Below are 27998 nucleotides of genomic sequence, written 5' to 3' on the forward strand. Positions count from 1 at the left end.
TTGTAGCACTGTAGGTGGACGACTGCTGTTCGAGGAGGAGGACTTGAAAGTCGGAAGGGAGAAGATCAAGGAACGAGGGACGAGGATGACACGCGTGCCGCTGCAGTTCTGTCGTCTTGTCAAGGGTTCACCGGTCGTGATGGTGTAGCGAGAGCGAGATCGAGCGTGGTAAGGTCGGGAGCGCGAAGAAGTTGGAGGGGGAACAAAGGCGCGAGAATCTGAACAATTGAACTTCGAGACCTGCGAGCGTTTCTTCTCTCAACGTCTTCGGAGCAGATACTGTATGTAGCGTAGCTTTGGCTGAACAATCTGCGCACGAGCTCGAGGGAGGAACACCGAAGAACTGAATTGCAAAATGATGAAAGAATGGATCGCGCGCGCAAAGTAATAGGTATGAGATACAGTCCGTGAGAAGAAAGAAGGAAGCGTGAGGATGACGATAAGAGAAACATCAGGGCACGAAAGGGGGGAGAATGAGGGAGACAAACATGAGCGGAAGAAGCGGTTTTCTGAAGGAAAGATTCCAACTCAGAAAAGTCCCTGACAGCAGCCAAAGAGGACATCAGCACAGCGACACACGAGAGACCGAAATGTCAAGAAGGACTCACGAGATCTTCCATAGCAGCTTTGAGAATGCTCTCTTCAACGGCGGCAAACACGACCTTGAGTTGTTCCGTGTCACTGTGCGCACGTCAAATGGTCGATCGTCAGCTCTTGATCCGAGAGACTACGATCACGCAGAGAGGAAGGAAGGGCTCAGCCTCACGTCGCGCAAGTGAAGTGAACGATTAAAGGCCGAGCGGCTTCGTTTCGATACAAAGGTCGGAACTTGCTCTCCATGTAAGCACAACCGGTAGGGTAATCAGATGGCCCTTCGTAGTCGGAATAGTACTCATAGATTGGCGAAGTGATGAGTTTAGCTGCGAGAAAGAGCAAGGGAAATGTCAGACTCGGAAAGAGTTACCTAGATGGTGACAGAGTGTTTGACGCACCTTTGAATAGATCCGTTTTGTTCATGAACAGAATGACGCTCGACTGAGCGAACCATCGACTGTTCGAGATGCTCTCGAAGAGTCCAGCTGCCTCATTCATTCGGTTGATGTCTGAATCTTCGTAGAGTGTTTGATCGTATTCCGAGATGGCGACGAGGAAGATCAGACAGTTGACGTTTTCGAAGCAGTGGATCCTGTAGACGGGAGGTGAGAAACGAGCGAAGGAGTCAGTCAGTAGCTCCATGGTCTCGCAATGAACAAAATTAGGGAGGCCTGCTTACCATTTTTTGCGCTCACTACGCTGTCCTCCAACATCGAAGACGACATAGTTGAGCTGTCCAACTTGGAATCGTTCCTCTGTCAATCCAGTCGTCTTGACTCGCGAGCGTAGAATATCTTGATCGGTTGGGACGTAATCTTGTGATCCTATCCGTTCGGCGGCATCAAAGTAGCTAGTATCCGCTCGGACTGGTCAGCAATAGACAGGCAATGGTGAAGGAGGAAAAGCAAGACGCACTAGCTGGCAGAATCGTTCAATTGGAATTCTCGACTCTTGCTAACACATGCTTTCGTCGTCGGTTCGGCCCATAGGGAAACGAGCGCTCTTGTGACCATTGGATCGAGCATCGGTGGGCAAGGGTCGTGGGCGGACACGCGAATCGACATGATATAAGCTGCTTTATCGCGAAGAGAAGGAGGAAGAGGCATGTTGAGGTCGTGGAGTGCTTCAATAACGACTTGCATCGATTGAATCTGTTGGAGCAAATGTATATCAGCATGACTGCTGCTTTGAACAAGAGAGTGAAGGAGAACTAACTAAATTGGCGTAAACGATCTCTCGATATCCGTCTCGCTCTTCGTCTGTGTAGCCTCCGACGTGATGCAACCTCATCTGTTTGAGAATAGTAGACTTTCCAGATTCTCCCGTTCTATGCGTAATCGAGCAGGCAGAGAGAGGTCAGCGAGAGAGCGTTTAAGTCGAAAGAGAAGGATGAAAGCGTACCCGAGGAGGAGAAGTTTCACGTCTCGACTGTTCACAAGGAGAGAGCGATGAGTGTCAGTTGTGATGCCCTGAGAACGTACTGATACACTCGAGCTATCTATCTCGTTCTCCGAACTGAAACTTGGAGCCCACTCTCGGCAGCCTCTTTAAACTCTCAACGAGACGAGCCAGGCCCGAGAGCAATGATGGGAACCGTGACTGAGACGACTGATGACCTCCATCTCCCTAGTCCGACCGCAGTCGAGGAGAGGGGAGAAGTGGGAAAGAGGGGAAGGGAAACTAACCGTTCGATCTCTTTCTTCTCCTCTTGCTTGCGTTCCTGAACCGCCGTCTGGTACTCTGCTTCCCTTTGTGCGTCTTTAGATGCCCCACAACCCATTGCGATAGAAGTTTGGCGAGAGAGGGAGAGAAGGAAGGAAGGGGAGAAGGGCTTGGAGAAGTGAACTGGGAATTTGAGGTTGTAGGAACTCGCTTAGGTGTGACAAGACGCTCGAGAGTGTATGTGCTAGTCGGAGACTGGTGCGAAAGAGATGGATGGGTCGAAGGTCGAAATTGAAGAGAAGCAATTCATAACTCTCGAATGACTTTGAATTTATCGTAAATCATGCACTGCATTTCGTTTGGTCTGCATTCGCTCAATCGGTTCACCATTGAGTGCAGTCCACCTAATACAGCCAACCTTCACACGGGAATTATACCCATCACATGCCCATCATCCCCATACCTCCAGCATAAGCCATCGGCCGAATATTCGGATGCGGTACTTCTGAAAAAACCTTGTACTCGATTTCTCCCGTCTCGTCGATACGTGCGTACGCGCCGGCGTTACCTACCGAATCTACATAGTTGGGTGCAGAGAAGACGGTAATGAGGAGTCCGTCGTGTTCGACAGAGTATCCCCCTTGTCGAACTTCGTGACTCCTCAAAACGGCGGTGATTTCGTTCGCTTCGGTCCATCTTCGAGTAATGTCGGGTCCGAACCCTAGTCCAACTCCTCGCTTCGAAGGTCCACGACCTGGCGCATCTTGAGGGTCGCACCACAACATTTCGCACATTAACCCTTCTTGACCTGGTTGTTTGAGGGTTTTCCGCGGTACTTTTCGGATATCTTCAAGCGTGACGTCGTCGCTCGAGAAGAGTCCACCTAGCGTAAGTATCTTCGTCAGTCTTCAGCATTAGCGCGAGGGAGAAAAAGTCAGGACGAACCATGAACGACAAAGAACCGTTTCTTGCCCAAGTGCAGCGTCGGGTTTGGAGGATTGGGGGAAGCGTCGACCCTCGGTGCAGAGCTCGCCGATACGAGAGTTGCGAGAGGAACTGTCCATCCACATCGCTCATTAGTATTGGCGAAGTAAACGAAAAAAAAAAGGCAACTTACGAGCGGTGAAAACTTCTTCACATAATTTATAACCCAACTCGCTGTACTTCTTCTTCATCTCTCCACTGAACCCGTAGATTTCGTTCATCGAGCTACACTCGTGATTACCACGGTTGAGGAACATCTTGGTCGGGTAAAGCCACTTGTAGGCGAAGAGAACGAGTAAAATTTCGGTACTCCACGATCCTCGGTCGACAAAGTCACCGTTGAAGAGGAGAGTGTGCGTTGGCGAAGGCTTTCCCGTTAGTGAAAGGAGATGTAAGAAGTCGTAAAATTGACCGTGAGTGTCACCGATACTGGAAGAGCAGGCGAGAGAATCGAGTCAGCTTTCGGGAAGACTTGAAGTTGGAGGATAGACTCAACACATCGATCGTCTCGTCAGCAGGAATCTCCACTTCGACCAATGTCTCTTCCTCCTTCAACACCTCATAAGCACCTGACGGGAACAAAAGACATTAGCTACGAAGCTCAGGGTTGCCGTTACGAAACGGAATTACCCAAAATAATCTGCATCGCGATTCTCTTTGGAAGCACATTACCGGCCTTGAACCATTCCATCATGTCTTCGATGAATTCTTCGCTCGGCCCGTCTGGTGAGAGTTGAGGTCCTTTGTAACTGGATTCAATCGGAAGACCGCCTTGGTCGAGTTGTTCGCGGACCTACAAGTCGACTGAAACGTCAGAAACAGACAAGTCGAAGCGGAAATATGGGTACATGCTCACCTTGACGCTCGTCAGCTTCTCCTCGGCTGAAGCGATCGCAGCTTCGAACGCCAACCGTCGAATCAATTTTTGAGTTGCATCGAGTTGAGATTTCGCCGTCGTGTTATTCGGTTCCAATTGTACGACCTGCAGTATCGGGACGGGACAGCGAGAACATCATCAGAAAAGGGGCCATTCACTGTGGAACCCTTGAAGAGAGACGCTTACCTTTTTCAGATCAACGAGAGCAGCTTTTGGCTTGAGAATAGCAAGGTTGGCGATGGCGCGACGAAAGTAAGCCTAGAAGCCCTTGAATGATATCAGCACAAGCTTAGCACGTGAGTGCATGGTTACTAACCTTGACAGCGCGATCGTCAATCTCGATGGCTCGAGCTACGTAGGCGAGCAAGTGAGCGATCAGTGTTATTTCGCGAGAGAACGAATTGAGCGGAGAATGTACTCACTAGCGTCAGCGATAGCGACTCCGTGCTCCTCTAACTTTAATCTGACCGCGGCGCCTGTTCAACGAGGATGAGCCAAGGTGATCTCGCGAGCTGGATACAAGTCGCCACGTACGGTTTGACCAGACTATCGGATCGAAAGGATTCTTGTTGAGCGAGGCCGTGTACAGATCGAGAGATTCGCGGTACTTTGATTGCGAAAATAATGCGTTCGCTTGGGATTTGATTGACAATGCCGCCTATCGATCAAGCAAGCAGTATCAGCTTCCCATGTTCGTCCGTCCGGGCACTCGTCTTCATGTTAAGGCATAGCACAGCGCGAGGGACGAGTTATTGAGTACTGCCAAAGGTTTGAGAATCGAAGTCGTGTGATCGTCAAGGAACCCTTTTCGCCCTTCCTTGCTGCTTGTCTTTCTTTCGGACCGCACGATGATCATGCTCGCTCGAGGGACGGGACGGGGACAAGAGAGGAGCCGGGAAGTCTGGCGTACCTTCTTCTCTTCTTCTCCAACCTGTGCTGCGTTCGCCGCGCGGATTCCTCCTTCTCCCCCATTCACCGAGGTACCGTCAATCGAAGGCTCGGGTGCTTCCCCGTTAAGCGGCGCCCTGTAATCTCCATCGTCTGATTCTTGCTGATCTTTGAGACCTTTGAGGAGAGAGGCCGGGTCGGCATCGTCGGCTTCGAAAGACATGTTGAACTTCTGGTGTCTAGATCGATACTGTCGCCTTAGTCTGTCCGCAGCGAGAGCGGCGAAAAGTGGAGAGAAGGAAGAGAGATGAAAGATCGAACACTCTCTCTTTCTTCCGAATCACCACTCAAAGGATCGTCTTCGCTGCACGAAAGATGGCTGTCCCGAAATACCGCTCAGCACTCTCCAACCGGCTACCAGCCGCGAAGCTTCCCCTCTTCCGTTCCGTCGTCTCTCATCCTCCTTCACCTTTCGCCGTACAAGCCAATACGAATGCAAAGGAGCGTGCCAATGATCCTAAGGGGAAAGGAAAGGCCAAGGTAAGCTCCCCTAAACTCCACACAATCGGGAGATGCTAGTTTGAACTTCTCCTTTCTTTGATCTGTGGAGCTGTTGAAGAACGACTAAAGTTTCGGAAGATCGTACACTGACGACAATTGATTGATGTGTGTACGATAGGTTACTGCCGCACACCCGCTCGTCGGAGCCCATTCCATCTTTTACTCAACTTCTCCTCGACCTTTGATCCCTCTCACGAGTTCACCCGCGAATCACAAGCTGTGGAACCCGCCTGCACCAGACTCGACGCAGAGTCGTTCTATCGAGAAGGATGAATCTGGACGGCTGGCCAAGTTCTCGTCGCGATTCGGTGGAGCGTCGAATGAAGAAAGCGAACAAGCTGCCAAATCAAACAAGAAGCCAGAGGAGGCCTTGTTTGGAGTCGAGGGAGATCTCAGCTGGTTAGAGGGGACGACACTGCAATCGCCAGGAGGAGCACCAGGGAAGAGGGACATCGTTGGACCTCAGAAGAAGGAAAAGAAGGGCAAAAAGTAGATCTTGGTGCGTGCCGGTTTCTCGATTCCTCAGCGAGTAAAGAACCGTTTTGGCTGACCCGAAAGCGGCCCATAGGATTCGACCGATGCTTGTTTGCAAAGCAGTTTGAACCCTCGTTTTTCCCCTGTTCTGCGGAGCGACTCTCGCTGGCACGCATGGCGTAGACAAGTCGCTCGAGGACTTAGTGTTGACAACAGTGGAATATCTACTCGTAACTCCGGACAATTCTATGCAAGCGCAATGATGCGGGCTACTCTAGCGTCTCTGTTTCGAAGCTCCCTCGATCATATCAAGCGCCTCGTGAGCTGCATCAAGTCGTCAACAAAGTCAGCCACGACGTCAGCCACGAGTATTGTGAGGAGTGAGGAAACGTGACGAACCAACTTCGCCGCCATGTCTGAAAATCCTCAAGGGAATGTGCTTCGGCAAGAGTTTCTCGCATTCCGCTACTTTGCGATAGAATCCTTCGACGATGGCTTGTTCGGGAGTGAGTCTCGCTCCTGGACCTGGACCAATCGAAGAAGAACGAATTGGATTGTTTGGCGAAAGCGCGTCGGCGTCGAGATCGGAGAGGAGGACTGGATCTGTGTCGTCTCGGCTAAAGGCGGGTTTGTCCGGAACTGACGGTCCATCTGGAGTAGTCGTGGTAGAAGAAGATTGTGAGCGAGTACCCATGGTAGGGCGAGGAGGAACTCGAGGTGTCGGAGGTTTCGTAAAGGTGGAAGTTTCGCTTCGTGCCGTCGAGTTGTCGCCGATCTCCGAATTCCGAGCTCGCTCCTCTTTGATGAGACCAGCGAGATCGTCTGCGGAATTGACGTGGTTCCATTCGACGGCGGGAGGGGGATAGGACGAAATGTCGGGATTGGGGGAGGCGATGTGAGGGAGGTTGGTTGTCACGTCTCTGATGAAGATGCCGAGAACGTTCCGAGGATATTGAACGGCCAGGGACGTATAAAGCTGCATGTCTTGCTCTCCAGAGTCGCCGACGAGAAGAAATTTTGACGTTGGAAACTCTTTTAGGAAGACTTCGACGTTCGCTCTTTTCCTCTGGCCCGGCTCCTCCCAAAGTTTAGCGATTGCGCTCGACGCTCCTCCATACTCCTTGAGCGTACACGATCCCGAAGGAAACCCGGCGGCCTCCATGAAGTTTCGAATCACGGGCCAGAGTTCCCATGGCGAATTCGAGACGTAGTGGAAGTGGACCCCCTTCGAGTGCATTTGATTGTACCTAGATATCCTCACAGGACAGAGTCAGATGCGATCCTTGGCTGGCTCGAGTGTGAGCGCGAATGGAAAAGCAGCAAATCTTACCAATTCGCCATCCCCGGCACTCGGATTTCATGAGCCTCTCTTACAAAGACGTTCCTGAAGATTGTCTTCGTTCCCTTGAGTACCTCAGTCCACTTGATCGTGTCGTCGACGTCGCTGATCACTCGAACGCCTCCACCTGATTCTCCTCCTCCTCCTTCGATAGCGACCGGTAGCTCGACTTCGTCCTCTGCAGTCGTTCGAAGCAGCCCAGTACCTCCGATCGAACGTCCTCCGAGTCCTCCACTTCCTTCGACAGAAGAGGGAGAATCTGGTTCGAGAAGTTCTGCAGTAACTCGAACTCGCATACCGTCGAGACCTTGAGCGCCTGCCGACGATTCGAGAAACTTCTTCAACTCCTTGTTGCTGATTCTTATCGATGTCCTGAAACCTGCACCCGGCGCAACGGTCGTAATAACTTTTGTTCCGAGAACTCCGTCGAACAGTCGTCCTTCGCCGAGAGCTGGTGTGACGCTTAGCCGTATCTTGCGAGTCGGAAGTTTGGCGCCGAAGAACGGAAGGATTCGACTGGACAGGTTCGAATGAAGTCTCGGCAAGTCCTCGTCTTTGTAGGTGAAAGCTTGAGGCCAAGATTCCGGATCCGACGTTCGAGGTTGACGACGTGTCGGGGAATTCGCCCGAGATGATGCTCTCGAGGAGGCTCGCGAGGAAGTGGTGGATGAAATCGTGGGTTTGCGAGAATGAGATTTGCTAAAGAATCCTCCAGATTTCGAAGGGGATTGAGATGGAGGAGAAGCGGTGCCGGGTGTTGAGGGTAATGAAGGAGAACGGAGAGCCGAAGAGATGGAACCACCAGCACGTCGAGAGGGAATGTCGATTCGAACGTGTGGACGTCTCGCGAGCTTTGCCGGAGTTGGGAGAATTTTTTCGTCTTCGGGGGAGTGGGATAATGACGGGGAAGTGAAGGCCCTCGAACTCGTCCGATTCAAATCTATGCTGTTGGATGCTGAATGCGTCGGAGAGTTGAGACGTTCGGCTAATGACATTTCTTCCGGTTCAGTTGTTGTAGGAGATCCAGGTTCGACGATCGCTTCGGATAATTCTACTTGCTGAGCGACTCCTTCCCGACCTCCGACCTCGAGGAGCTGCTCGAATACGTTCGAGTCCTTCAAAGCTGCTTCTTGTAGATCTTCGGACAGACTGTCGACGCTCGGGGAAGGATCGAGATCGACGCTCGCGGCGAGATGCGCTGGAATTTTCGGTAGAGAGGCGAAGGATTTCGCAATCGAGTAGAACACTCTCTGAGATCGAGACGCTTGGGAGAGTGGTCGAGAACGATAGGCGTAGCCGTGTACCAAGATGTCGAGAGTCTGAGAAGTCGGTCCCGATAAGCGAGGTCTCTGACGTGTGACATAGCGAGAATCTTACGAGAGCAGGTTCGAGCGATGTGTCTTGAGCAGGTTGTAGAGTGGCCCACTGTTTTGATTAGAGTGGTTAGCTCGGCGTTCGTCGCAAACGAAAGAACAAGGAATTTTGACTGACACCGGGAAACAAAACGACTCTTTCTTCCTCAAAGTCCTGGGGTTTGAGCGTCGACGCACTGCTCGAAGATCCTGACATACTCGCTGAGGATGAACTTCCGCCTCCTCCTCCTCCTCCTGAGAGGTAGCTTCCGATCCCGCTCCACCTCGAAGATGTGACTGGGGAGGGAGGTTGTCCAAATATTCCGTACTCGCCTTCCATCTGCGTCTGTTTCCCTTTTTGAACTCTCTTTGGAGTCGTGATCACACCAGGCTCGTCCCGCCAACTCCCGGTTGAGGAGTAGTTCCGTCGAATCGCCGAGTGAGCAGATTGAAGCTTTGGAGCCGCAAACTCTTTGGTCGTATGGGCGATCGACGACACCTTTGCGAGCGCTTTCCGCGAAGTCGTCATCGTCGCAGGTGGAGGTCGGTTGAGTCGGACTGGGGGAGGAGGGGGAAGATAAACCGATGATTCGTCTGGAGCAGGCTGAAACTCCTTGCGCTCAGTCGGCATACGGACGATCTGCTGTCGTAGGTCCTCCTTGAGTCCGAAAGAGTTTGGTACGAGGAGGTGATTGTCGTGAGCGAAGGCTCTCTCACAAAACGTTGAATATTCAATTGCATACGTAGTGACGAGACTTTCCGCTCAAATCGCCAAGTTGTCGAAGAGAGAGCCCAGGCAGACTGGAAAGCCGTTGAAGTGAAAGTAGCTTTGCTCCCTTCGCTAAAGATCCTGTGCACATATTCCAAGTTGAGCTTTATTACTTTGGTCGTTCGCGAGACCTCTTCAGTCTTGTCCTCGAAATCTTTGTCGTCGGGGCAGACTCGCCAGCCACAGAGACAGCCCTGTTCCTTGAGCAAAAGGTGGAATGCAGGTTGCAAGCAAGACAGGGCACTGTTACGACATGAAAGAAAGATCTGGCGACGAAACGAAGAGGGAAGCGTACAACGACGGGGTATACAGAATGCAACGACGAAGGGTATACTCATTAGTGGGCTTGAAGGATGGTGCGAGCTTTCTCGTAAGATAATTCAAAACTCGACTCCATCCCGTCCATTATCGATCTTGCCTCCTCTGCATAGCTCCGTCTTCCGTTCACTCGCATCGAACCTTCATACTCCAAGACGAACGACTCGCTCTCCTCCAGTTGAACGATTTCGTCCCTGATTGTGGCGACCTGGGTGCGCAAAGCTCGCAGCTTTCGTCCCGATTCGGAAGCGAGAGCCGATTGAACCTGGACGACATCGTTGGCGGAAGCGAAGGCATTAAGAATGTTGGAGGTGAAGGCTCGAAGCTGCTGTAGATCTTCCGAGACGAATCCAGCACGTTGAATTTCGCGAAGAGGCTCATGATTCGAAGAAATGTCGACGAGGTTTAGGTTTTCTGCGAGAGCGAGACTTGTTGAGGGTTGCGGATCGTCGTTAGATCGCTCGTCTTGGAGGGAAGAACGTGTCGTGGAATGGGGAGAGTCGACATCGTCTATTCGAGGTGGTCCGGTCGAAAGAAGTTCGTCGTCTTCTATTGGTTCCAGCTCGGAAAGTATCGATTCCCAACCCGCCTCAGTTCGAGTGAACAACCTTTCATATTCCGACATGGCCCTAACTTGAGTTTCCCGAGTCTTTGTCGCGGCGTAGAGGGATTTAACCAGAGAAGAAGCGAGAGTTTCGATGAGAGGTTGTCGATCGACAAAGGTACTGGTGTGATCTGAGGGACTGTGATTGTATAGAGAAGAGCTTCGAAGTGGATGTGATGCATTAGAGTGAAGATTGTCGTGAAGATGAAGTAGCGAAGTCTGAATTTCAGAAATCGTGGCTTGCAACGACGTCGTGATCTCGTTGAATGTCGCTTCAATTGCCGCTTCGTCGAACGAGCTGTCGATTGTTGAGGCGGTCGATACCTCCTCCTTTTCGAGTCGCCCGATTTGGCCACTTCGAGACAGAATTTCGTTCTCCTCCTCCTCCTCGTTTTGCTTGTCGCTCCGAGTCGAACGTTTCTCCCGAGTTGAGTCTCGGCTCCTCCCTATTGTGTGCTCATAGAACCTCCCCTGTTCCTCCGATTCTTCTGCCTCCTCCTCCTCCTCCGCTAAACCCATTTCCCTCAACAAATTCGAATTCCTTCCCGTCGACTCTGATGCGCTCGCGAGCTCGAATGCCAAGCTCATACGGCTTCCTGGTGATTCCCAAGAGTCCTCTTCCCGTAGATTCTCGATCCCACTCCTTCCGTTGACCCCTCTTCGACTCGTCGTTACGTCCTCCTCCTCCAAGTCGAAGCTGTGCTGTTGTAGCCCGGAGTGTTCGTCCGTGAAGAGTTGCGCCTGCAAGTCGTTCCGCGTATCGTGTTCGCCAAATCCGTCCTGATCGAGGTCGAGAAAGTGATTGGCAAGCGGTGCTGCCGAGTCGAACTCAGCGAATGCCGGGTCTTCATCTTCGTCCTGCATGACTCGGAGATCGAAAGAGAATGGCAAGAGAAGGGAAGGAGGGAATCGAAGGGGTCGAAGCGGAGGTGAGAGAGAGAAGCGTCCGCAGCGTCCGGACTCGTCAATTCGCAAAGGTTTCCTCAACACTGAACAGAGCGGCGACTGGACATTCTCAAAGACGACTAGTTACATAAAATATGAAACGACAGCGGGAACTCTATACAAAAATCCAGTCTCCCAATTTCTGAGCCCACGATGACAATTCCTCCTTTCTCGTCGCTTCGAATTTCTTGCTGATCGGGACCGCATTTTGTTCCGATCCTCCTTCGGCCTCTTCGGATGTCAGTAAGGCAGCGGGATCTGCAGACGGAAGATGAAGTCCGAATCCGCGACCGCCAACGACGGTAGAATAAGGAACGAAACCAGCATTCGACAGCGCTTGTTTCAGATCTCCGAGGGACTCTGGTGAGAAGTCTACGGTACGAGAGAGCGTATGAGGATGAGTCACCGACAGACAGTGAGACATAGAAGTCACTTACCGTCAGGAAGAATCGTCACGGCACAACCTCCTCCTCCAGCTCCAGTCAATTTCGTGCTCAGTTTCCAGGGTTCTGCCTTCGTTGTACTTCTCACAACCTCGAGAGCAGCATGACCGACACCGAGAGAGACGAGGTGTTGGTGGTTCTGGTCGATGAGTCGGTTAAGTTCGGCGAGTTGGTCGGTTCGAGACAGAGATGTCGAGGCGAGCGTTTTGCATGCAACGTCGGAAATTGTTTGAATCGATGACAAGAGAGGATTGATCGTGTCGGGTTCCTGTCACCAAGGATACTTGGGTCAGGAGTCGATCGCGCAAGGAGCTCGCAACGCAAGCGGAAAACTCACCTCCAACTTTCGCTTGGCAACTCCGGCGACGAGAGTTTTTGTGTCTCTCGGGACCTGAGTATCAGTGAGGAGGAAGTTAAGGCCTTTGAACCTGCTCAAAGTAAGCACTTCTCGTCAATCACCGAATGGTCAGAACGGAGAAGTGCGAAATTCGCTCACCCTTTAATAGTTTCGAGGCTTCCATCTCGACCCTTGACCGCCTTCTGGAACGCGATTGCTCCCCCAAGAGTAGCTACCGTGTTGTCGACGCCGCTCGGAGTGCCGTGAATGACTTTCTCGGCAAGGAAAGCCCAAGCGTTGACGACGTCTGCTTGCTCGCGCGTAATTCCAGAGGCATTCGAGGGGGCGGGAAGAACACCGTGAGTGTAAAGGAGAGACGAAGCAACCGCGACCGAATAAGCTGCGGAAGAACCGAGTCCGGCTGAAATGGGGAGAGAAGATCGAACGGTGTAGGATTGAGAGGGACTACGAGAACGACAGGATTTTCGTCAGTTCGATTCAAATTCGTTCTCATCGTACTCTGACTTACCGAGAGTCTCCAGAGAGATGCATGTAGAGGTAGAGGAACGCTTGAGCGGCTTGGACGGCTTTAAGCACATCGGGTTTGACGAAGGTGTTGGCGAGTAGCGTGAGGAGTTCCTGGTCGGGTACCTCGTCGTTGCCGGGAGCTTTCTGAGACGATGAGCGGATCTTTTGCCATGGAAGTGACGAGGTTTCCCAGCTTTGAGAGTAGGATAAATCGGGGAGGTCGAGGGAGATGACGCCGTCGGAACGAGACGCGGCGAAACAGTAACACCGAAGATCGATAGAGCTAGCAATAGCGGTCTAGAAAAGGCCCCGACAGTCAGCTCGAGCGTTGTGCCGAATGTGAAAGTGAGGAAGAGGAATTTTCGACTCACGACTCCATGAACAACGGCGTGCTCACCAAAGAGAATGACTTTTCCGGGTGCGCTCGTGATCAACCTCTCGAGCTTAACTTCTCCTTTACCCTGAGTCTGGACTTGTGCCGAATTGCCGAGTTCGACAAAGTTAGTGCCTCCCGGCAAAACCCTCTCGAGTTTCGCGCGTTCTCCAGCTTCGTCCACTACTCGTACCGAACCTGCTTCGAGAAGCGCGGCCTCCAGATCATCAATGAGATCTTCGGGGTCTTCGATTCCGACACAGAGACGAATGAGGTCTTCCGGAAGGTTGCGAGCGGCTCGAACGGCGGGATCGATCGAAGCGTGCCTACGAATGAGAGGAAATTTCAGCTTTCGAAAACAGCAGTGCATAGCAGGAAAGCGAGGGACTCACGACATCAAGCAAGGCATCGAGATCAAACTGTTGATGCAACCGAAACTGACTGAGATTCCCCAGAGTCTCGCGCTTCCGACGATTCTCTCACTCATTCCGACGTCTCCGGTTTCGAAACTGAGAACGGCTCCTGGACCTTTCGCGATTCGATCGTGGACCTCCTTTCCGGGATGTCCGGGCAGTCCCGGATAGTTGACTTTGAAACCGAGTTTCGAGAGGTAGTTTGCGATGAGGATAGTGTTGGCTTGTTGTTTATCGATACGAAGCGAGAGAGTCTTTACGCCTCGAAGGAGGAGGAAAGAGTCGAATGGCGAGAGCGCGTTTCCGATCGAGTTGATGGTGAAGGCGATGCCCTGAGAAAAAAGAAACGGTTCAATGATGCCGTTCGACGGGAAAGGAGAAGGGCAGCTCACCTTGGCAAGCTCGTCCTTGTCGCAGCAGATGACACCAGCCATAAGATCGTGGTGACCGCTGAGGTATTTCGTTCCCGAATCGTAGACAATGTCGGCACCCAATTCGAGAGGTCGTGCGAGGTAAGGACTCATCATCGTGTTGTCGACGACGATGATGGCATCTCTCTTGTAACGTTTGACGAGTTGAGCGATCGCTTCGATGTCGGCAATCTGTAAGAGCGGGTTCGTCGGAGTTTCGAGGAGGACCATTGCGACATTTTGCTCAGGATCTTGGAGAATCGGGAGGAAGGAAGAAGGGTTCGTCGTGTCGATGTGGTGAGTCGTGATACCGTTGTGTTCCTTCAAGTAACCAATGAGTCGGTTCGATCCACCGTACAGGTCATTTCCAGCGATGATGTTGTCTCCCGGTTTCAGTAATCGAAAGATTACATCGAGCGCTCCCATTCCCGAAGTGACGGCGAACGCGTGGCGTGCAGACGAGATCTTGGCAATGTGATGTTCTATATCGAGTGCGCTTCTTGCGAGGTTAGCTTGCGATTTACATCCCCACTTGGGGAGAGACGGAGGAAACAGCGGTTGAAACTGACCGAGATGACTCCTCGTCGGGTTCCCACTTCGACTGTAATCGTATGCTCCACCCATTCCCTTAAACGTAGCCGTCTGGTAGATCGGGACAGACGAGGAACCGTGTTGATCTTTGTGGGAAGGGTCGGGATTGTCGACAGTCGCACATTGTGTAGCGAATTTGTAGGGTTTCTGTAATCTCAGCGTAGGGGAGGGACTGTCAGTCGAATTACGGAAGAACGTCCTTCAGGAAGGGAGAGGGAACGAGAGGTAGATTACCGATCGAAGGAGGGAAGCGGAGAGAGAAGGAGCGTGTTGAGAGACCGGAGTCGAGACGCCAGACGTTGAAGCCATGTTGAACTGAACGAGTGACAGTTCTAAGAAGAGATCGATCAGATACAGGGAGAGCGTAGAGAGCAACCTTCCAGATTTCCGACGGTTGACTCTCTCCACATCTTTCTACTCTCGCATCGCTCGAACTGTAACATCAATCGCCTCTCAGAAGCTAGATTCACTCGTTCCGACACCCGCCTCGAAACTCTAGCCAGACTAGATCTCTCTCTCATCTTTCCAACTCAAGCCGATCTCTCAACGCTTCCCCGCCAGTCCTCCTCGTTCGTAGACTCTGACACTCTCCCCGGATGTCGAAACACGCTCCCGACCTTATCCTATGCCGGCAAGTCCTCGGTTCCTGAGAATGGGGCAAACATGCTAAAGCTGATCTCTTGCCTCGAATGCTGACAGGAAACAACCTGGTATTGGTGAGTTCGTAAGCCGTCCCAGACTCGCTGCAACGACTAACACCTCGACGAGTTCTCTCTCCTGCAGCGATCGGACGAACTTGTGAGAAATGCGACGGAAAGTGGTCAGTCGAATCTCGCTCTTCTCCTCGGCGATCGCGGCTCACTGATGCTGCACTGCTCTATCTTCTGAATGTAGCCCGATCTGCGATTCATACGTTCGACCGGCGGAGCTAGTGAGGATTTGTGACGAGTGTAATTTCGGTACTTATGGCGGAAGATGCATCGTTTGCGGTGGTCACGGTATTTCAGACGCTTACTACTGCGCTGTGAGTACGAACAGCATGACAGTCGACTGTCGTTTCTGACACCCCTAGCCTTTGCCAACAGGAATGCGTGCGGCTGGAAAAATCAAGAGACGGTTGCGTAAAGGTGGGTTGTTACTTTCCGTTCTCGACCTCTCCTTACTAGGTTATTCTTGTTTGTGATTTGACTGACGCGTGTGTCTCGTTCGGTATAGATCATCAACATCGGAGCATCGAGAACAGACGCATTTTACACTCGCAAGGCAGCTGGTCAGTTTGTCAAGGGATAACGTCAATTTCTTCACTGGAATGTCATGCCGTTGTACAACGTGTGATGGGCCTGCTAGAGTCTGCAAAGTCGAGGACGCAGATCGATACAACCTAGGGGCAGACTTTCATTGCTCAGCTGGTAGGAATTTGTGCGACCAGCATAAAGAGAAGAACGGTCTTCTTTGCTTCTCGTCAGAGTGCTCTGTTATCCACGCTGACTTGACTACGTCGAGCAGAGACGAGGCAACAACGCATCTTGCTTCGAATGCTCGCTCTCGAGTTCGTCTGGGTCGCATCGCTGAACGGTTTGTCGATCTGCTCTCGTCTCTCATAAGTCGTCAGCGGAACAGATAACATGCAATGAGGTTTGGACATTGCATAGGAGGAAAAGGACCGAAATTGCGAAGAACGAGGCGCGAGAAAGGTCAAAGATCTGTGACGGGGACGAAGGGAAAAGATGTCAGCTTCTATTCTCTGTAGCTTTTCACCTGACAATGACCTCCTTCCCTCAACGCGTCAAACGGGTGATCCTAGGTGTATTCTCCGATAGGAGCGAAAGACGTTTAGATGCTAGAGTATCTTCATGGCCGATAGCCGTCTGTTTGAACTATGCTTGTTTTAAATGTGTATCGTCATGGAATACTTGACACCCAGATGTCGCGAGCGAGGAGGAGGAGGGAGAGGCAGAGCGAAAACCATGAACAGGAAGATGAGACTGACCAAAATGTGATCCCGCTGTAGAGAACCGGAAGGTAGTGCTGGAATGAACGAAGGTTGAAAAGGGCGAAGTGAGTAAAAGAAGTGAGAAAGTGAAGGAAGGAAGAGAGATCTAGAGAGAAGCGAAGAGGAAGAAATCAGAATTCGCTTCCGCCCTCCCCCTGAACTTGTTCAAACAGCGCAGGATTTTTTTCACCACTCTCTTTCCTTTCTCCGCTGGACTCTTCCCAACCACACTACTCGCCGTTTACCTCCCCGTACCCTAACCGGTTCTCTTTTTCACCCTCCCACTCAACTACACTTCGAATCAAACATGCCTGGTGTTCGCGACGTTTCCGCTGAGGCGTGAGAATCTCTTTCCTCCCCTCTCTTGCTCTCGCTTCTCCCATGCTGACCTAACCCCCATTCGATAGCTTCATTGCCGCCTACTCTTCCCACTTGAAACGATCCGGTTAGTTTGATCGACTCTTCATCAATTCTTCCCTCGTTTCGACTCTTCTCGACTCCATCGACTCTCTGCGACAAGCTTCGATGCCTCCGCCTTGTGATAGTTTTTGTATAGCGCCTCTCTGGCGGCCCGAAAGGGCAATTCATTTCCCCTTGGCAGATTGTTGAAGATTCGGTCGCCGATCGAGGTGTCGTGAGGGGAAGGGCGCTCTGTCCTTCTCTCTCGATACTCTTTCGGTGAGCGAGGAAACGTCTCCAAGGTGGGTTTGAACTTTCCCGTAGCAGGGTCGCTCTAGAGGTGCAATGCAAAAAACCTTATCCCGTCCATCCTCCTTCCGTTCAAAGATTCGTTCACCCTTCTACGCGCATCGATACTGACTGTGCGCTCGCTGCATTCAATCGTTCGCAGGTAAGCTCGACGTCCCCGTCTGGGTCGACATCGTCAAGACCGGAACCGGAAAGGAGCTCGCTCCCTATGACGCCGACTGGTACTACATCCGTTCGGCCGCCGTTGCCCGTCACATCTACCTCCGCAAGCACGTCGGAGTTGGTGCTCTTCAAAAGCTCCACGGATCCGCTGCCAACCGAGGAAACCGTCCCTCCCACCACACCGACGCTTCCGGTTCGATCGAGCGCAAGGTTCGTCTTCCTTCCACTCGGCACGTTCACTTCCTCTGTCCCTCGTACTGACTGAAACGTGGTGTCCCGAGCAGATCCTTCAATCCCTTGAGAAGATCGGCGTTCTCGAGAAGGACACCGCTCGTGGTGGACGTCGCATCACCGTTGACGGTCAACGTGATCTCGACCGTATCGCCTCGGCTATCGTTGAGGAGCAACGCTCCAACGAGGAGGACGACGAGTAAAGGCGCTCACTCGAACTCGCTCTCGGATAATCAAATTTCGGCATCGTTTTTTCATACTTTTTGAGTTGTCAGTAGACTTTCCTTTTTGATAGCCTTCTGATCGTGAAAAGGAGATTTCGGGGTTGCTAAGCATCCAGCGCTGATCTGTCAGAGAGTCTGAGCACTGTATGAGCTTTCAAAATTTGACGCTTTGTTTCGTCGTTGTTGACATTTTCACTCAATTTGCTCCTCTGTCGCTGTGCTCTTGCTCGCGTGCTGTCTGGCTGTTGTACTCGGCCGTATGCTCTAGCATCTGTGATTTGGTTGTTGGAGAACGCGAGGGGAAAGAAGCTCACAGACTCTCCTTTCCAAAATGTTTAAAGCTCGCATGGTGGGCTTTCCTCCCGACATGCAAAGAAGCGAAAATGCTGATATGATTCTGCTTCGAGCAAGGCTGAACTGTCCTGACGAGCTGGCAGTGCGGGCAAACACAAGCATCGAACTGCTCTCTGATTTCCAAGTTTTCCTTCAAGCGTGTTGTCTGCCCTCCGGTCGCAAACGTCGTGTTCAAGAGGGCGGAGGCTATCGGAGAGGCTTTTGTGAGGGCTTGAATGAATAACCCGAAGAGTTAGCGCACGTCAGAAGCTGAAAGATACTTACTTGCCAAAGAGAGAGCATCCAGACGCATGGTACGCGATCATTGAATCAGCCTTCTTCACCTCAAAGCTATAATCCGGGCCATCCGTCACTGACTCCGCCATTACCTTGGAGGAGGACGCCTTTGATGCGGTGAAGTCGCAGCTCGATGAACAGCGAAAAATTGGTTCGTCAACTATCTCGGCTTGTTCATTCACAGTCACGGTCCGAACGCTACAGACAAGGTCTGGAGGCGGCAACGGCGAAACCTGATTGAGAGAGATCGGAAGGAGAGAAGAGAGGTCGGTCCCGGAAAGCTTTGACCAAGTTTTCTCGTTTTGTCGATAATGGAGGCGGCGATCAGCCATCCTCCCTGTGCGCTAAGGGAGTCGACGAGTCTTCAGCTTCCGGAGGAAGGAGACGATCGGCGGGCAGCTAGGGCGGTGGAATCCACGGGGGAGGAAGTTATCCGGAGGATATCATGGGACTGGAGTCGACATCCAGGACGATGGGAACAGGGTAGGAAGACGAACTCGTCGAGGTGAAGTGCGGTCACGATCGAGCGACAGACGTTCAGTACTCAAAACCAACATCGTTTGATTTGCTTCTTCCTCGCACACCATCAAACAACAACTTTCTTTCTTTTCCTTGTTAACCACTGAACGATGTTGTGTCATCCGTGTGAAGAACGAGCCGGCTCCCATGTTGCTGGACCCGCTTCCGGGCGAGTGCATCTCGCTCATTGAAGCTAGTCTCGACTGCGCGCGAATGAACAAGTCAGTCGTCGAAAATCTTTCGACTCGCTTGCAATTCCCTCGCTGATCGACTGGGACGAATCACAATCACGCACGACAGGAGATCTTGCCAAGTAACGCACGGGTCGGGCTCCTCAAGGCCGAGAAGCAGTCTCTGGCAATTTTTCTGCTTTTCTAAACAAACGATTGCAGACTACAAATCAGTGGGTAGAAGAAGAGAATCTACGCCTCCTGAGGGGAGTCAACAGTTCCCTTCTCACTAACGTAGATCTATGATCGAGGGGAGAAGAAGAGGCAAGAGAAGTCAGTCAGGGCAACGCAAAACCGAAACCGGGAATCGGAGATGTGAAAACCAGAGAGGATAACTTACACCGTCGAGGAATTTTCGGATATCCTTGTTGCGGACAAGGGTTTGACCGTGGATGTCGGCAGCGGATTGCGAGACCAAATCGACGTCGTTTCCAGAGATGATGATCTCATCCTTTTGCGCCTTAGACTCCTCAATGGTAACACCTTCAAGCATCTTGACGTTGCGAACACGCTTCTCTCCCAAGAAGTTACTGTAGACGCCAAAATATGTCAGGTTCGAGCAGAAGCAAAACCGAGGAAGAACGAAACGAACCGGATCTCAACGGATTGCTTGTCGTCCGAGATGATGACGTTGATGGGGAAATGTGCGTAGACGAGACGCATCTTGTAGGCGAAACCGAATCGGACACCTTGAATCATGTTCTCGATTTGGGAACGGATCGTTCGGAGGCAAGCAACGTGCTTGCGTCCTCCGTGCCAGACGACGAGCTTGACCTTGTGGACAGGGGTGATAGCCTTCTCCGAAGGAGTGACAACACGCATCGACATGTTGACGTGTTGAGCGTTCTGAAATGTTGAAAAGGAAAACCGTGAATTGATGTTTGGAAATTGAGGTTGGAGTATATGAGGATCGGTCGGAAGGGAAGCAGCAAGAAGTCGAGTCACAGGAGAGATCAATACATCAGCTCCCTGTATCGGACGCGGTAAAGGTGCAGAACGAGAAACTGACCTTTTGGAGAGTACCGCGGGGACCGGTGACGGTGATCACACGGGCCTTGATGGCGACGGTAACGCCAGCGCTGTGCTCCCGACAACCTATGAGTATCTCTCTAAAGGAGCAGGCGTGCGTAGAGATGGGGTAACTCACGGGATCTCGAGCTCCTCTTCCTTGTAGATCTGCTTCATGGTCTGGACAGAACAGAGCGCACAAACGTTGTGTCAGCGATTCCCGATATCCACTGATGAAGTTCTGATACCAGCCCCGCCTGCAGCAGTCTCCTCCGTGGGTAGCGTATTCCTCGAGAATCTCCAAAGTCTCCCGAGTCTTCCACTACGCCTAGTTTCCGCTCTTGTAACCCAATTCCAACTGTTCTAAACGCATCACAGCCATCTCGTTCTTTCCACCGTTCCCGTCACAGCAGGGTTGTCCTCGATTGGCTTGAAAAAAATCCCCTTCTGAGCTGAGTTTTCCTTGATCGAGAGACGTTTGGCGGAGGGGTAGAGTCGCTTGTTTCGTGGGTTGTAGTTGTCAGAGTCGTGAGCTTACTGTCTGGCGGGGTCTTGAAGATGGGAAGAGCCGGAGGAACAGAAGGAAGGGAGTGGTTTTTCACCTCTCTCTCCAAAAACCCAAGTTTCCTCCTTCTCCACTCCTTCCCACCCTCACGCGCGCACTCTCGTTCCTCGATGTCTTATCCAGGGTACCCTCCTTATCACGGTGGAGCGAACGGATACCAACAACAACAACCGCCTCCGAATCCTTATTACAATTACAATTACGCACCTCCCCCTCCTCCATCCAGTCACTACTCGACTTCGGGACAGCGTTACGATGGATACGATTATGGAGCATATCACGGTTATGCAGCCCCACCACCGCCTCAGCCTCCACAGCCGCAATTGAGGGAGGGAGAATTACGCCCTCCTCCCGACGTCGGAGTCGACCCCAACACGTTTCGTAGATACTTTGGACAACAACTGCAAGGTCTCACGTTCAATTCGAAACCCGTCATTACGAATTTGACCTTGTTCGCGCACGAACACGTGATTCGAATGAGTGGAATCGTCACTCAATGTTTCGAAGAACACTTTCGCCAAGTGAGTACTCATTTTCTCTCTCTCGTCTCCCTTCCTCAGTTCTATCGTTACAATGTACAAAGTTGGTCGAGATCATATCGCGAGAACCGGGAATCAAGTGAGAGAAGAGGCGGAGGGATCAAGTTTGGAAGGCAAGGACTTGAAAACAAAAATAAAGAATTTCCTTCCTCAGTTTTCTCTCTGTCTCCCCTTTTCTACCAGTCCGTCTGTTCGCTGGACTCTACGCTTTGTTGCTCATGTTCCCACGCTTTTCGATTACCTCGCAATCGAGCCCGCCGCCCTGATTGCGAGAAATTCGACAACAGCATCTCGAACATTCTCTGCAGTTTTTGCCTTTTAGAATCGACGGCGATTGGGAGTGAGAGAGCTCGAGGGCAGACTTTGCAAGTGTGTCCGAGAGTTGGAGACGTAGCAGATTCGATCTTTCTGTTTCTCAGGGCTATTTTCGCTGACGATACCCTTTTCTTCTTCTTTTCTCCCCTTTCCGTCTTGTTTTCCCTCCCGTCCTTCCCTCCCTTCTTCACCCTCCCATCCTCTCCCTTGCGACACACATCTTTCCCTCGAAATCGGATCCTCCGGAGAACAGGTCTCGCCCCAACATATTCTTCCCGCATTTTACCTCCTCGACTCGATCAGCAAGAACATTGGCCCACCTTACCTCGCCCTCTTTGCTCGATTCCTCGAACGCGTCTTCCTCTCGGCGTACCACGCTGTCGACTCGACGACGAAAGTCAAACTCGAGGAACTTCTCGGAACTTGGAAAACGGGCGGTTCTGACGGAGGGGAACTGTTCCGAACTCACGACGAAGGAAAAACTGGCGGCAGAGTGCAGAAAGGGATCGAGACTGCGCTCTTTGGCGCGACCGGAAGAGGGGGAGGAATGGGACCGATGGGTAGAGGAAGAGATTCTGCTGAAAGTTACAACGCCGGTGTAAGCTCGTCCTTCCGAAAATCACGCTCCCGTCTCTCGCGGTCTCTTTTGCCCCACTAGCGATCCAGGCATACGATACTGAATCTGTCTGCGGGTGGCTGATCGCAACAGGTTCAACAACTCCCTCACGCCGCGACGTCAGGAGAACGATCTGGCGTTCTATTCGATGTAAGACGACTGCTCGCAAGTCGACTAGATCAAGTCGCTACCAATCCCGAAGATCAGATCAACCAGGGTCAGGTAGTCGCCCTGAAGAAGGTACGTCTTTGGTTTCCATCTCGCATTCCTCTCGTTCGGAGCGACCTCCTTAACTCGTACTTTGTTTCCTACAGCTTGAATCACTCATTCTCAACACGCAACTGACGACTGACCAAGTCAATCAAATTCGAACGCAACTTGCCGCTCTCAATCCTCGACCGGTTTCTTCTTCCCCGCCTCCGATCCGTCCGACCGCTGTCGCGCCCCCTCCACCCGTCTTATCTCCAGCTCCTCCCGCCATCCCATCTCTCTCGACAGTACTTTCACCTCCTCAGCCTCAAGCTTCTTCCGTCGGAGGAGTTGATCTCAGCTTACTCTCGCAGTTGTCGGCTACCGGAGCTCTGGCGAATCTCTTCGGAAACGGATCGTCGACTTCCGGAACTACCACGCCCATCTTACCTGCGGCTCCCAAAGCTGAAGGAACTCCGGTCCCCGAGACTAAACCTCCTACGTCGCAAAACGATTTCGATCAAGAAGACGAAACCGTCAGGATCTGGCAAGATGAGATTCAACGCCTCAACATCGAACTCAACAACTCTGATCTTGCACAGTAAGATCATCTCTCCCTTTCGATCTCGTCCGATCTAATTTCGAGGCTAAATCGCTTGTTTTGCTGGCAAATCAGCTCGCGGCCAAACGTCGCTGCACTTCTCTACGTATCGCTTCCTTTGCAATGCCAACAGTGCGGGTTACGACTCTTCGAATCGAAGCAAGGCAAGGCGAAGATGGATCAACATTTGGATTGGCATTACACTTACAAGCGAAGGATTCGCGAGGGTGCAGCTCGGGCTCAAGGGAGGAGTTGGTTCACGAAGGAAGAAGTAAGCTTCAGGTTTTCCGCTTTCGAGATGTTCTGTTCGCTTGGATCATCGAACTGACTCTGAGTCGCGTATTTCGCGAATCCAGGATTGGTACACTTCAGACAACGATTCTTCTCTCATTTCCTTCTCGAACCCGTCAGACCCATCTGGCTCGTCGGGCTCTCCGGTCAAAGACGGGAACGGAACTTCCAAGGGAGGAACGAACGTGATCGATAGAGCCGCTTTGCTCAAGAAGAAAGTTTCGGTACCCCCAGCAGGAGGACTCGGGGATAAACCGTGTCCGATCTGTCAAGACAAGTTCAAAAGCGAATGGTCGGATGAAGAGGAGGAATGGGTTTGGTGGAACGCTGTCAACGTCGATGGAATTGTGAGTCTTTTCTCTCAAGGCCTCTCTCACCTTTCCCGCTCGGATTCTGATACTTTCTTATCAAACCGTACAGCTCTATCATGCGACTTGCCACGCCGAAGCGACATTAGCACGAGCGACAGCTGCTGCTTCTGCGCTGGCAAGAACTAATTCAGCTCTCGCGAGTCGAGAAGGAACCCCAACGCTCAAACGAAAAGCTGAAGAGGAAAGCGAAGCGAAGACAGCCGAGATCAAGAAAGAACCTCCTGCTTCTCTCGAGTCGAAGAGAGTCGAAGGAGACGGAGGAGAACGAGAACTGAAGAGAGTGAAAACTGAACCTTCTGAAGAATCATGATTTTTTCTCTCGATGTTGCAATGCTCGAGTCTAATTGTTAGCTCCACCGAGAAGTCGAGAGAGAACTCGAGAGAGAACGTACACAAGTGTGTGTTTGTGTGAAAAATAAGCCGACCATTCGAAGCGACGGATTCGGAACTCGATGTTCTTGATCTCTCCCTTTCACGCATCACGTCTCAATGGCGCCGTTCCCGACGCGCCGCAACCCGGTTGGATCGTCATTGTTACCGACTATCCACTCGGCTTCGCAATCTTCCTCAACATCGACGAGTTCTCCTCATTCGTATCCTCCACTTCCGCCTTCGACTTCGACGACTCCGTCTCATTCGCCTGTCGGATCACGTTCGCCTTCGTTCTCCTACCCACGGACAGACGCTGGCGAGAGTGGAGCTCAGTCGTTCGCGAGGAAGCAGCAGATGTTGGATCCTCAAACTCTCTTTGGCGGAATGTCACACCCTTCTCAAGGCTCTCTGAAAGGTCTAGCAGGTCACTCGTGGGAATCGAAAGAAGCAGTCAGGAAATGTCTAGAGGTAAGTCGATACAGTCTCGCCTCGGGCCTTCAGGAGCGAATTCGAGGAGATTTCGCGCGTCACTCTGGAGCAAGAGTGGGGGTTCTAGGAAGAGGCGGAATTACACGGCTCGAGCCCATCCATCGGAGTCAGAACACAGAGTGGTAATTCGATGTGCGGACAGCGAAGACTTCAAGGGACTACGAGCTGCGGGGACGAGCGCGGATCGGAGTAGACGCCTCACTCCGTGGATACAACCCCTTGTGCTCTCACGTCGTACATCAGAGAACAACTCGGGCCCTGCTCGGGGAGAAGTAGTAGCTCATAGATGTGGAAAGAAACCCTGTACTAACTTGCGTCCCTCGTTTCTCCCCTCCGCTGCCCTTCCTCTTCTCATTCCGTACAGGATAACCACATCAAGTAAGTTGTCTGCAGAAAAGAATCAGTTGCTCATCAGCTCGAAAAGCTGATTCGATTCCTTCTCCTCAGCTCGCACACTTTTTTCAACGACAAGGTACGGATCAACCTTTCCCTCCCGTCAGTTTCTGACGAGTCATCGACAATTGACGTTAACCCACTCTCCCATTCAGGGATTTCACAATCACTGCGCTCATCATCGTAAGTCGTCTCTTTTGAGCTCAGGAGCTCGAGTAACTGAACTAATCCCATCTGCAATTCCGTGTTTCTTAGTACTCGCCGCCTATTCTCTCGGTGGTTCTCCTTCACTACTCGAAGAGATACTTACCCTGCACAAGGAAACAGCAAGCGTGAGCATGTCCCTCTGTCTTTACGCTAGCGATATCAAAGCTTACGATCGCGTTTCGTTCATTCAGAAACCAATGCCCCCTCTCGCTCCAATCGACGTGACTGAACACAATTGGACAGAATACCTGGGTGATGAACGGTGAGCGCTCTTCCTCGATTTCCGTTTACCCTTACGCTTGAAGCTCATTGGCTTGGTTTTCACGCAGTTTTTACCCAAATTATCTCGCTTTCTTCCATCGGCTCATCTCGACTCCGCCTCCGCCGACTAGTCCTTACTACGGAAGACCTTCGAGTGTCGTACCCGTCATCGAACAGTACCTACTCGGAGGGGAGGGTCAAATGCTCGTTCGAGCTGTTTCGGGGGCGATTCATCCTCTCATTCATATCGGCCACGGGGTCGAGTTTGAGCTAGATAGCATTGTGGCGGAAGGTTAGCTCTAGGTCTCTGAGTCACGGCCATTCCTTGTTCAAATCAACTTACCCTTGGAGAGTCAATCTCGCTTCACAGGTCTCGCTCAGTGTGCAGTTCACAAACCCGCAGTTTCGGCTCTCTTCCCTTCGAACTGGCCTCCTGCACCTCCGAAACCCTCACAGATTCAATCAGCCTTTTCTTCAGCATTCTCTTCCCTCCGTCTCTCCTCGTCGACAACAAACTATTTCGGAAATCAACCTATCGCCGCCTCGACCGACAACTTTGCCGCTACCGCCGCTTCCCTTCCTCGCAGTAGCGACGATAGAAGATACCCGAGAGAAGGGTTGAGCGGATTCACAATCTTGGCTCGGATACTTTCGGACGATTCGCTCGCCGCCGGAAACGCAAATCAACTTTCCGACATGTCAAAGCTCGACGCAGTCTTGCGCAATCGCGGTTCGAGAATCGCTCAATTGTGTGGCGAGTGGAAATTCAGCACCGAACGAAGTCAGGAGTGGGACGACGAGGAAACCGAAGTAAACGAAGGTCGAAAGAGTAACAAGGGAAAGAGTGCAAAAGGATGGGGAGCAGTGGGAGTACCGAGTTGGGAAGAGGTCGTAGAGAAGACGGAAGAACTCTTCTGGATGTCAACGGTGATCTATGCTGCAGCGACGAGACCCGGTTACAAAAATGTCAAACTGGATTTTTTTACGTGAGTAAAACTCGTTCTGCTCCGAGCTCTCGGACCGTTTAGCTGACCAAGTTCTGATCGGGTTCGTCAGTATGCACGGTGTCACTTCCGCTCTCTTCCTACCGCCCCTCCTCGAAGCCATTTCTCCTCATCTCCGACCCTACTTGCTCACGTCTCATTTCCGAGTCATGGTCGCCTATTGGGTTTCTCGAGGCCGGTACGTTACTTCGATGAGGTTGCGAGCTAGCTTTTCAACCGGTAACTGACCTCTATCGCCGTATCGCACAGTCCCGATCTCTACATCGAAGAAACCCTCATGGCTGCACCGGCTCAACCTCAGCCCCCGAACGAACCTCATCCTACTAGTCAGAGTGCCGTCGCCCGCTCTGTCGATGAAATTCGCCGCGATACTCGAGCTTCTTCTACCGGAGACAAGAACTCGCAAGAGAAGGAACCGCTCTCTCCTCTTCACTCGAACGAAGACCTCGATGAACCACCGACTCCGAAAGCCGGCACATCAAACCTGCCTCTGCCAGTCATGGAAACGGTCGGGTTGGACAACGAAGAGCTCAGGATTGGAACGAACCCTTGGATGAAAGTCTTGCAGAGTGCGGTTGATCACGACGACGAGCATGTCACGAAGGTAAATGTCGCGTGCCTCTTCCGCTGACCATTCTCGCCGCTGATTTTCATTCCTCTGCTTGTAGACCGTACGCTCGTTGTACTTCGCCGCTTCACATTTTGACACATCTCCTCCCGGTTACTTCACTTCGTCGTTGCCTGGCTCGCAAACAATGGACGGATCTATCTTCATTCGCGCGGCCGGACTTACTCTATCCTCGATCGGTTGGGCTCACGAAGGCGACAAAGGAATCGTCGGAACTTGGGATCGGAGTGCGCTCGGTTACAACGAAACCTGGGCCGACGACGAGTTACTGCCAGGAGCTCGAATGCCGGGGTCTCTCAAGGGAAAGATGAGGGAGAATAGCGCGAGTTCGAGCAGATCGAGTTTGTCGAGCTTTGGCGGTTCAGGAGTCGGAGGTGGACGACCAACGAGTTCTTCCTCAAAAAGTCAGAGTGGTTCGATCATGTCGCCCAGGGATGTTGAAGCAGGACATTTCAGCGGGCCTGGAGATTCTGCCCTCCTCTCGCCTCGCCTAGCTCACGTCAACGGTTTCGCAAGTTCAGTCGGAGGCAAAGCGAGTCCCAGATCGAGCGCCGAGTACAATCGCAGGTCGCAAGAACCGGAACGAGTCGGATGGAGGAAAGTTGGAGAAGAACTGTCACCCGAAGAGTTGGAAGAGGAAGAAGCGCAACGTAGGAGGGAGGAGGAAGAGCGAGAGTTGATGGCTTGATTCGATTGTACTTCCCCATTCCTTTGTGTTTCTCTGTTTGCATATTTCCGTAGCATACTCCCACTTTCTAACTCTCGTCGTCTCTCTCTTTGTCATGCACCCCTTTGGTTTCTCCAGGATCGTGTTTCCGTTCTTCATGGTCGGAAGGCCGTCTCTCTTGCTGCTCTCGCCACACCTCGCGCCAATCGTCGAGAAATGCTGCAATTGTACTTCCCAATGCAATGATAGCCCATGAATATGAATAAACGAGTCGATAAGTTCATCCGTCCTCGTCATTCCCCTAAGCCCTCGAGAACAGCGTT

The 27998-nt window shown here is 51.9% G+C and overlaps 11 protein-coding genes across 11 annotated transcripts; 5 read left to right on the forward strand and 6 right to left on the reverse strand.

The window, feature by feature from the left end:
* Nucleotides 1-528: 528 nt before the first annotated feature.
* JCM6883_006133 (guanine nucleotide-binding protein subunit alpha) lies at nt 529-2374 on the reverse strand (the record flags this gene model as incomplete). Its single annotated transcript, XM_076632674.1, has 9 exons — nt 529-540; nt 609-681; nt 767-920; nt 993-1186; nt 1274-1444; nt 1510-1745; nt 1810-1921; nt 1996-2022; nt 2280-2374. 9 exons carry the CDS (start codon nt 2372-2374, stop codon nt 529-531), a joined length of 1074 nt encoding a protein of 357 aa, XP_076487301.1.
* A 322-nt stretch (nt 2375-2696) lies between these two features.
* PPT1 (protein serine/threonine phosphatase) lies at nt 2697-5228 on the reverse strand (the record flags this gene model as incomplete). The annotated part of the gene is made up of 11 exons (XM_076632675.1): nt 2697-3139; nt 3202-3312; nt 3374-3669; nt 3737-3809; nt 3871-4033; nt 4097-4222; nt 4304-4375; nt 4434-4468; nt 4540-4593; nt 4652-4775; nt 5028-5228. The coding sequence occupies 11 exons, from the start codon at nt 5226-5228 to the stop codon at nt 2697-2699; spliced, it is 1698 nt and encodes a 565-aa protein (XP_076487302.1).
* A 152-nt stretch (nt 5229-5380) lies between these two features.
* Nucleotides 5381-6059, forward strand: JCM6883_006135 (uncharacterized protein; the record flags this gene model as incomplete). Its single annotated transcript, XM_076632676.1, has 2 exons — nt 5381-5545; nt 5685-6059. 2 exons carry the CDS (start codon nt 5381-5383, stop codon nt 6057-6059), a joined length of 540 nt encoding a protein of 179 aa, XP_076487303.1.
* Nucleotides 6060-6314: 255 nt separating this feature from the next.
* APP1 (phosphatidate phosphatase APP1) lies at nt 6315-9362 on the reverse strand (the record flags this gene model as incomplete). Its single annotated transcript, XM_076632677.1, has 5 exons — nt 6315-6364; nt 6440-7287; nt 7371-8698; nt 8757-8804; nt 8871-9362. The coding sequence occupies 5 exons, from the start codon at nt 9360-9362 to the stop codon at nt 6315-6317; spliced, it is 2766 nt and encodes a 921-aa protein (XP_076487304.1).
* Nucleotides 9363-9837: 475 nt separating this feature from the next.
* On the reverse strand, nt 9838-11286 carry JCM6883_006137 (uncharacterized protein; the record flags this gene model as incomplete). Its single annotated transcript, XM_076632678.1, has 1 exon — nt 9838-11286. One exon carries the CDS (start codon nt 11284-11286, stop codon nt 9838-9840), a length of 1449 nt encoding a protein of 482 aa, XP_076487305.1.
* A 196-nt stretch (nt 11287-11482) lies between these two features.
* On the reverse strand, nt 11483-14771 carry JCM6883_006138 (uncharacterized protein; the record flags this gene model as incomplete). The annotated part of the gene is made up of 10 exons (XM_076632679.1): nt 11483-11739; nt 11805-12078; nt 12148-12238; nt 12307-12612; nt 12677-12972; nt 13047-13374; nt 13441-13793; nt 13854-14353; nt 14441-14609; nt 14697-14771. 10 exons carry the CDS (start codon nt 14769-14771, stop codon nt 11483-11485), a joined length of 2649 nt encoding a protein of 882 aa, XP_076487306.1.
* Nucleotides 14772-15087: 316 nt separating this feature from the next.
* RDS3 (U2 snRNP complex subunit RDS3) lies at nt 15088-15752 on the forward strand (the record flags this gene model as incomplete). Its single annotated transcript, XM_076632680.1, has 6 exons — nt 15088-15104; nt 15162-15178; nt 15246-15282; nt 15357-15486; nt 15548-15589; nt 15678-15752. 6 exons carry the CDS (start codon nt 15088-15090, stop codon nt 15750-15752), a joined length of 318 nt encoding a protein of 105 aa, XP_076487307.1.
* A 1010-nt stretch (nt 15753-16762) lies between these two features.
* Nucleotides 16763-17759, forward strand: JCM6883_006140 (uncharacterized protein; the record flags this gene model as incomplete). The annotated part of the gene is made up of 4 exons (XM_076632681.1): nt 16763-16794; nt 16863-16900; nt 17306-17535; nt 17610-17759. 4 exons carry the CDS (start codon nt 16763-16765, stop codon nt 17757-17759), a joined length of 450 nt encoding a protein of 149 aa, XP_076487308.1.
* Nucleotides 17760-19351: 1592 nt separating this feature from the next.
* JCM6883_006141 (uncharacterized protein) lies at nt 19352-20344 on the reverse strand (the record flags this gene model as incomplete). Its single annotated transcript, XM_076632682.1, has 5 exons — nt 19352-19399; nt 19500-19689; nt 19752-20005; nt 20169-20238; nt 20307-20344. The coding sequence occupies 5 exons, from the start codon at nt 20342-20344 to the stop codon at nt 19352-19354; spliced, it is 600 nt and encodes a 199-aa protein (XP_076487309.1).
* A 498-nt stretch (nt 20345-20842) lies between these two features.
* PCF11 (Pcf11p) lies at nt 20843-23964 on the forward strand (the record flags this gene model as incomplete). The annotated part of the gene is made up of 7 exons (XM_076632683.1): nt 20843-21253; nt 21840-22184; nt 22296-22442; nt 22517-22992; nt 23068-23263; nt 23349-23630; nt 23704-23964. 7 exons carry the CDS (start codon nt 20843-20845, stop codon nt 23962-23964), a joined length of 2118 nt encoding a protein of 705 aa, XP_076487310.1.
* Nucleotides 23965-24143: 179 nt separating this feature from the next.
* JCM6883_006143 (questin oxidase family protein) lies at nt 24144-27696 on the forward strand (the record flags this gene model as incomplete). The annotated part of the gene is made up of 11 exons (XM_076632684.1): nt 24144-24494; nt 24880-24893; nt 24963-24987; nt 25064-25091; nt 25164-25240; nt 25307-25377; nt 25445-25668; nt 25747-26362; nt 26433-26558; nt 26630-26984; nt 27049-27696. 11 exons carry the CDS (start codon nt 24144-24146, stop codon nt 27694-27696), a joined length of 2535 nt encoding a protein of 844 aa, XP_076487311.1.
* Between the last annotated feature and the right edge of the window lie 302 nt (nt 27697-27998).

This window comes from Sporobolomyces salmoneus, assembly GCF_050403485.1.
Source record: "Sporobolomyces salmoneus JCM6883 DNA, S_salmoneus_JCM6883_v1_ctg29, whole genome shotgun sequence".
NCBI classification, from domain to species: domain Eukaryota; kingdom Fungi; phylum Basidiomycota; class Microbotryomycetes; order Sporidiobolales; family Sporidiobolaceae; genus Sporobolomyces; species Sporobolomyces salmoneus.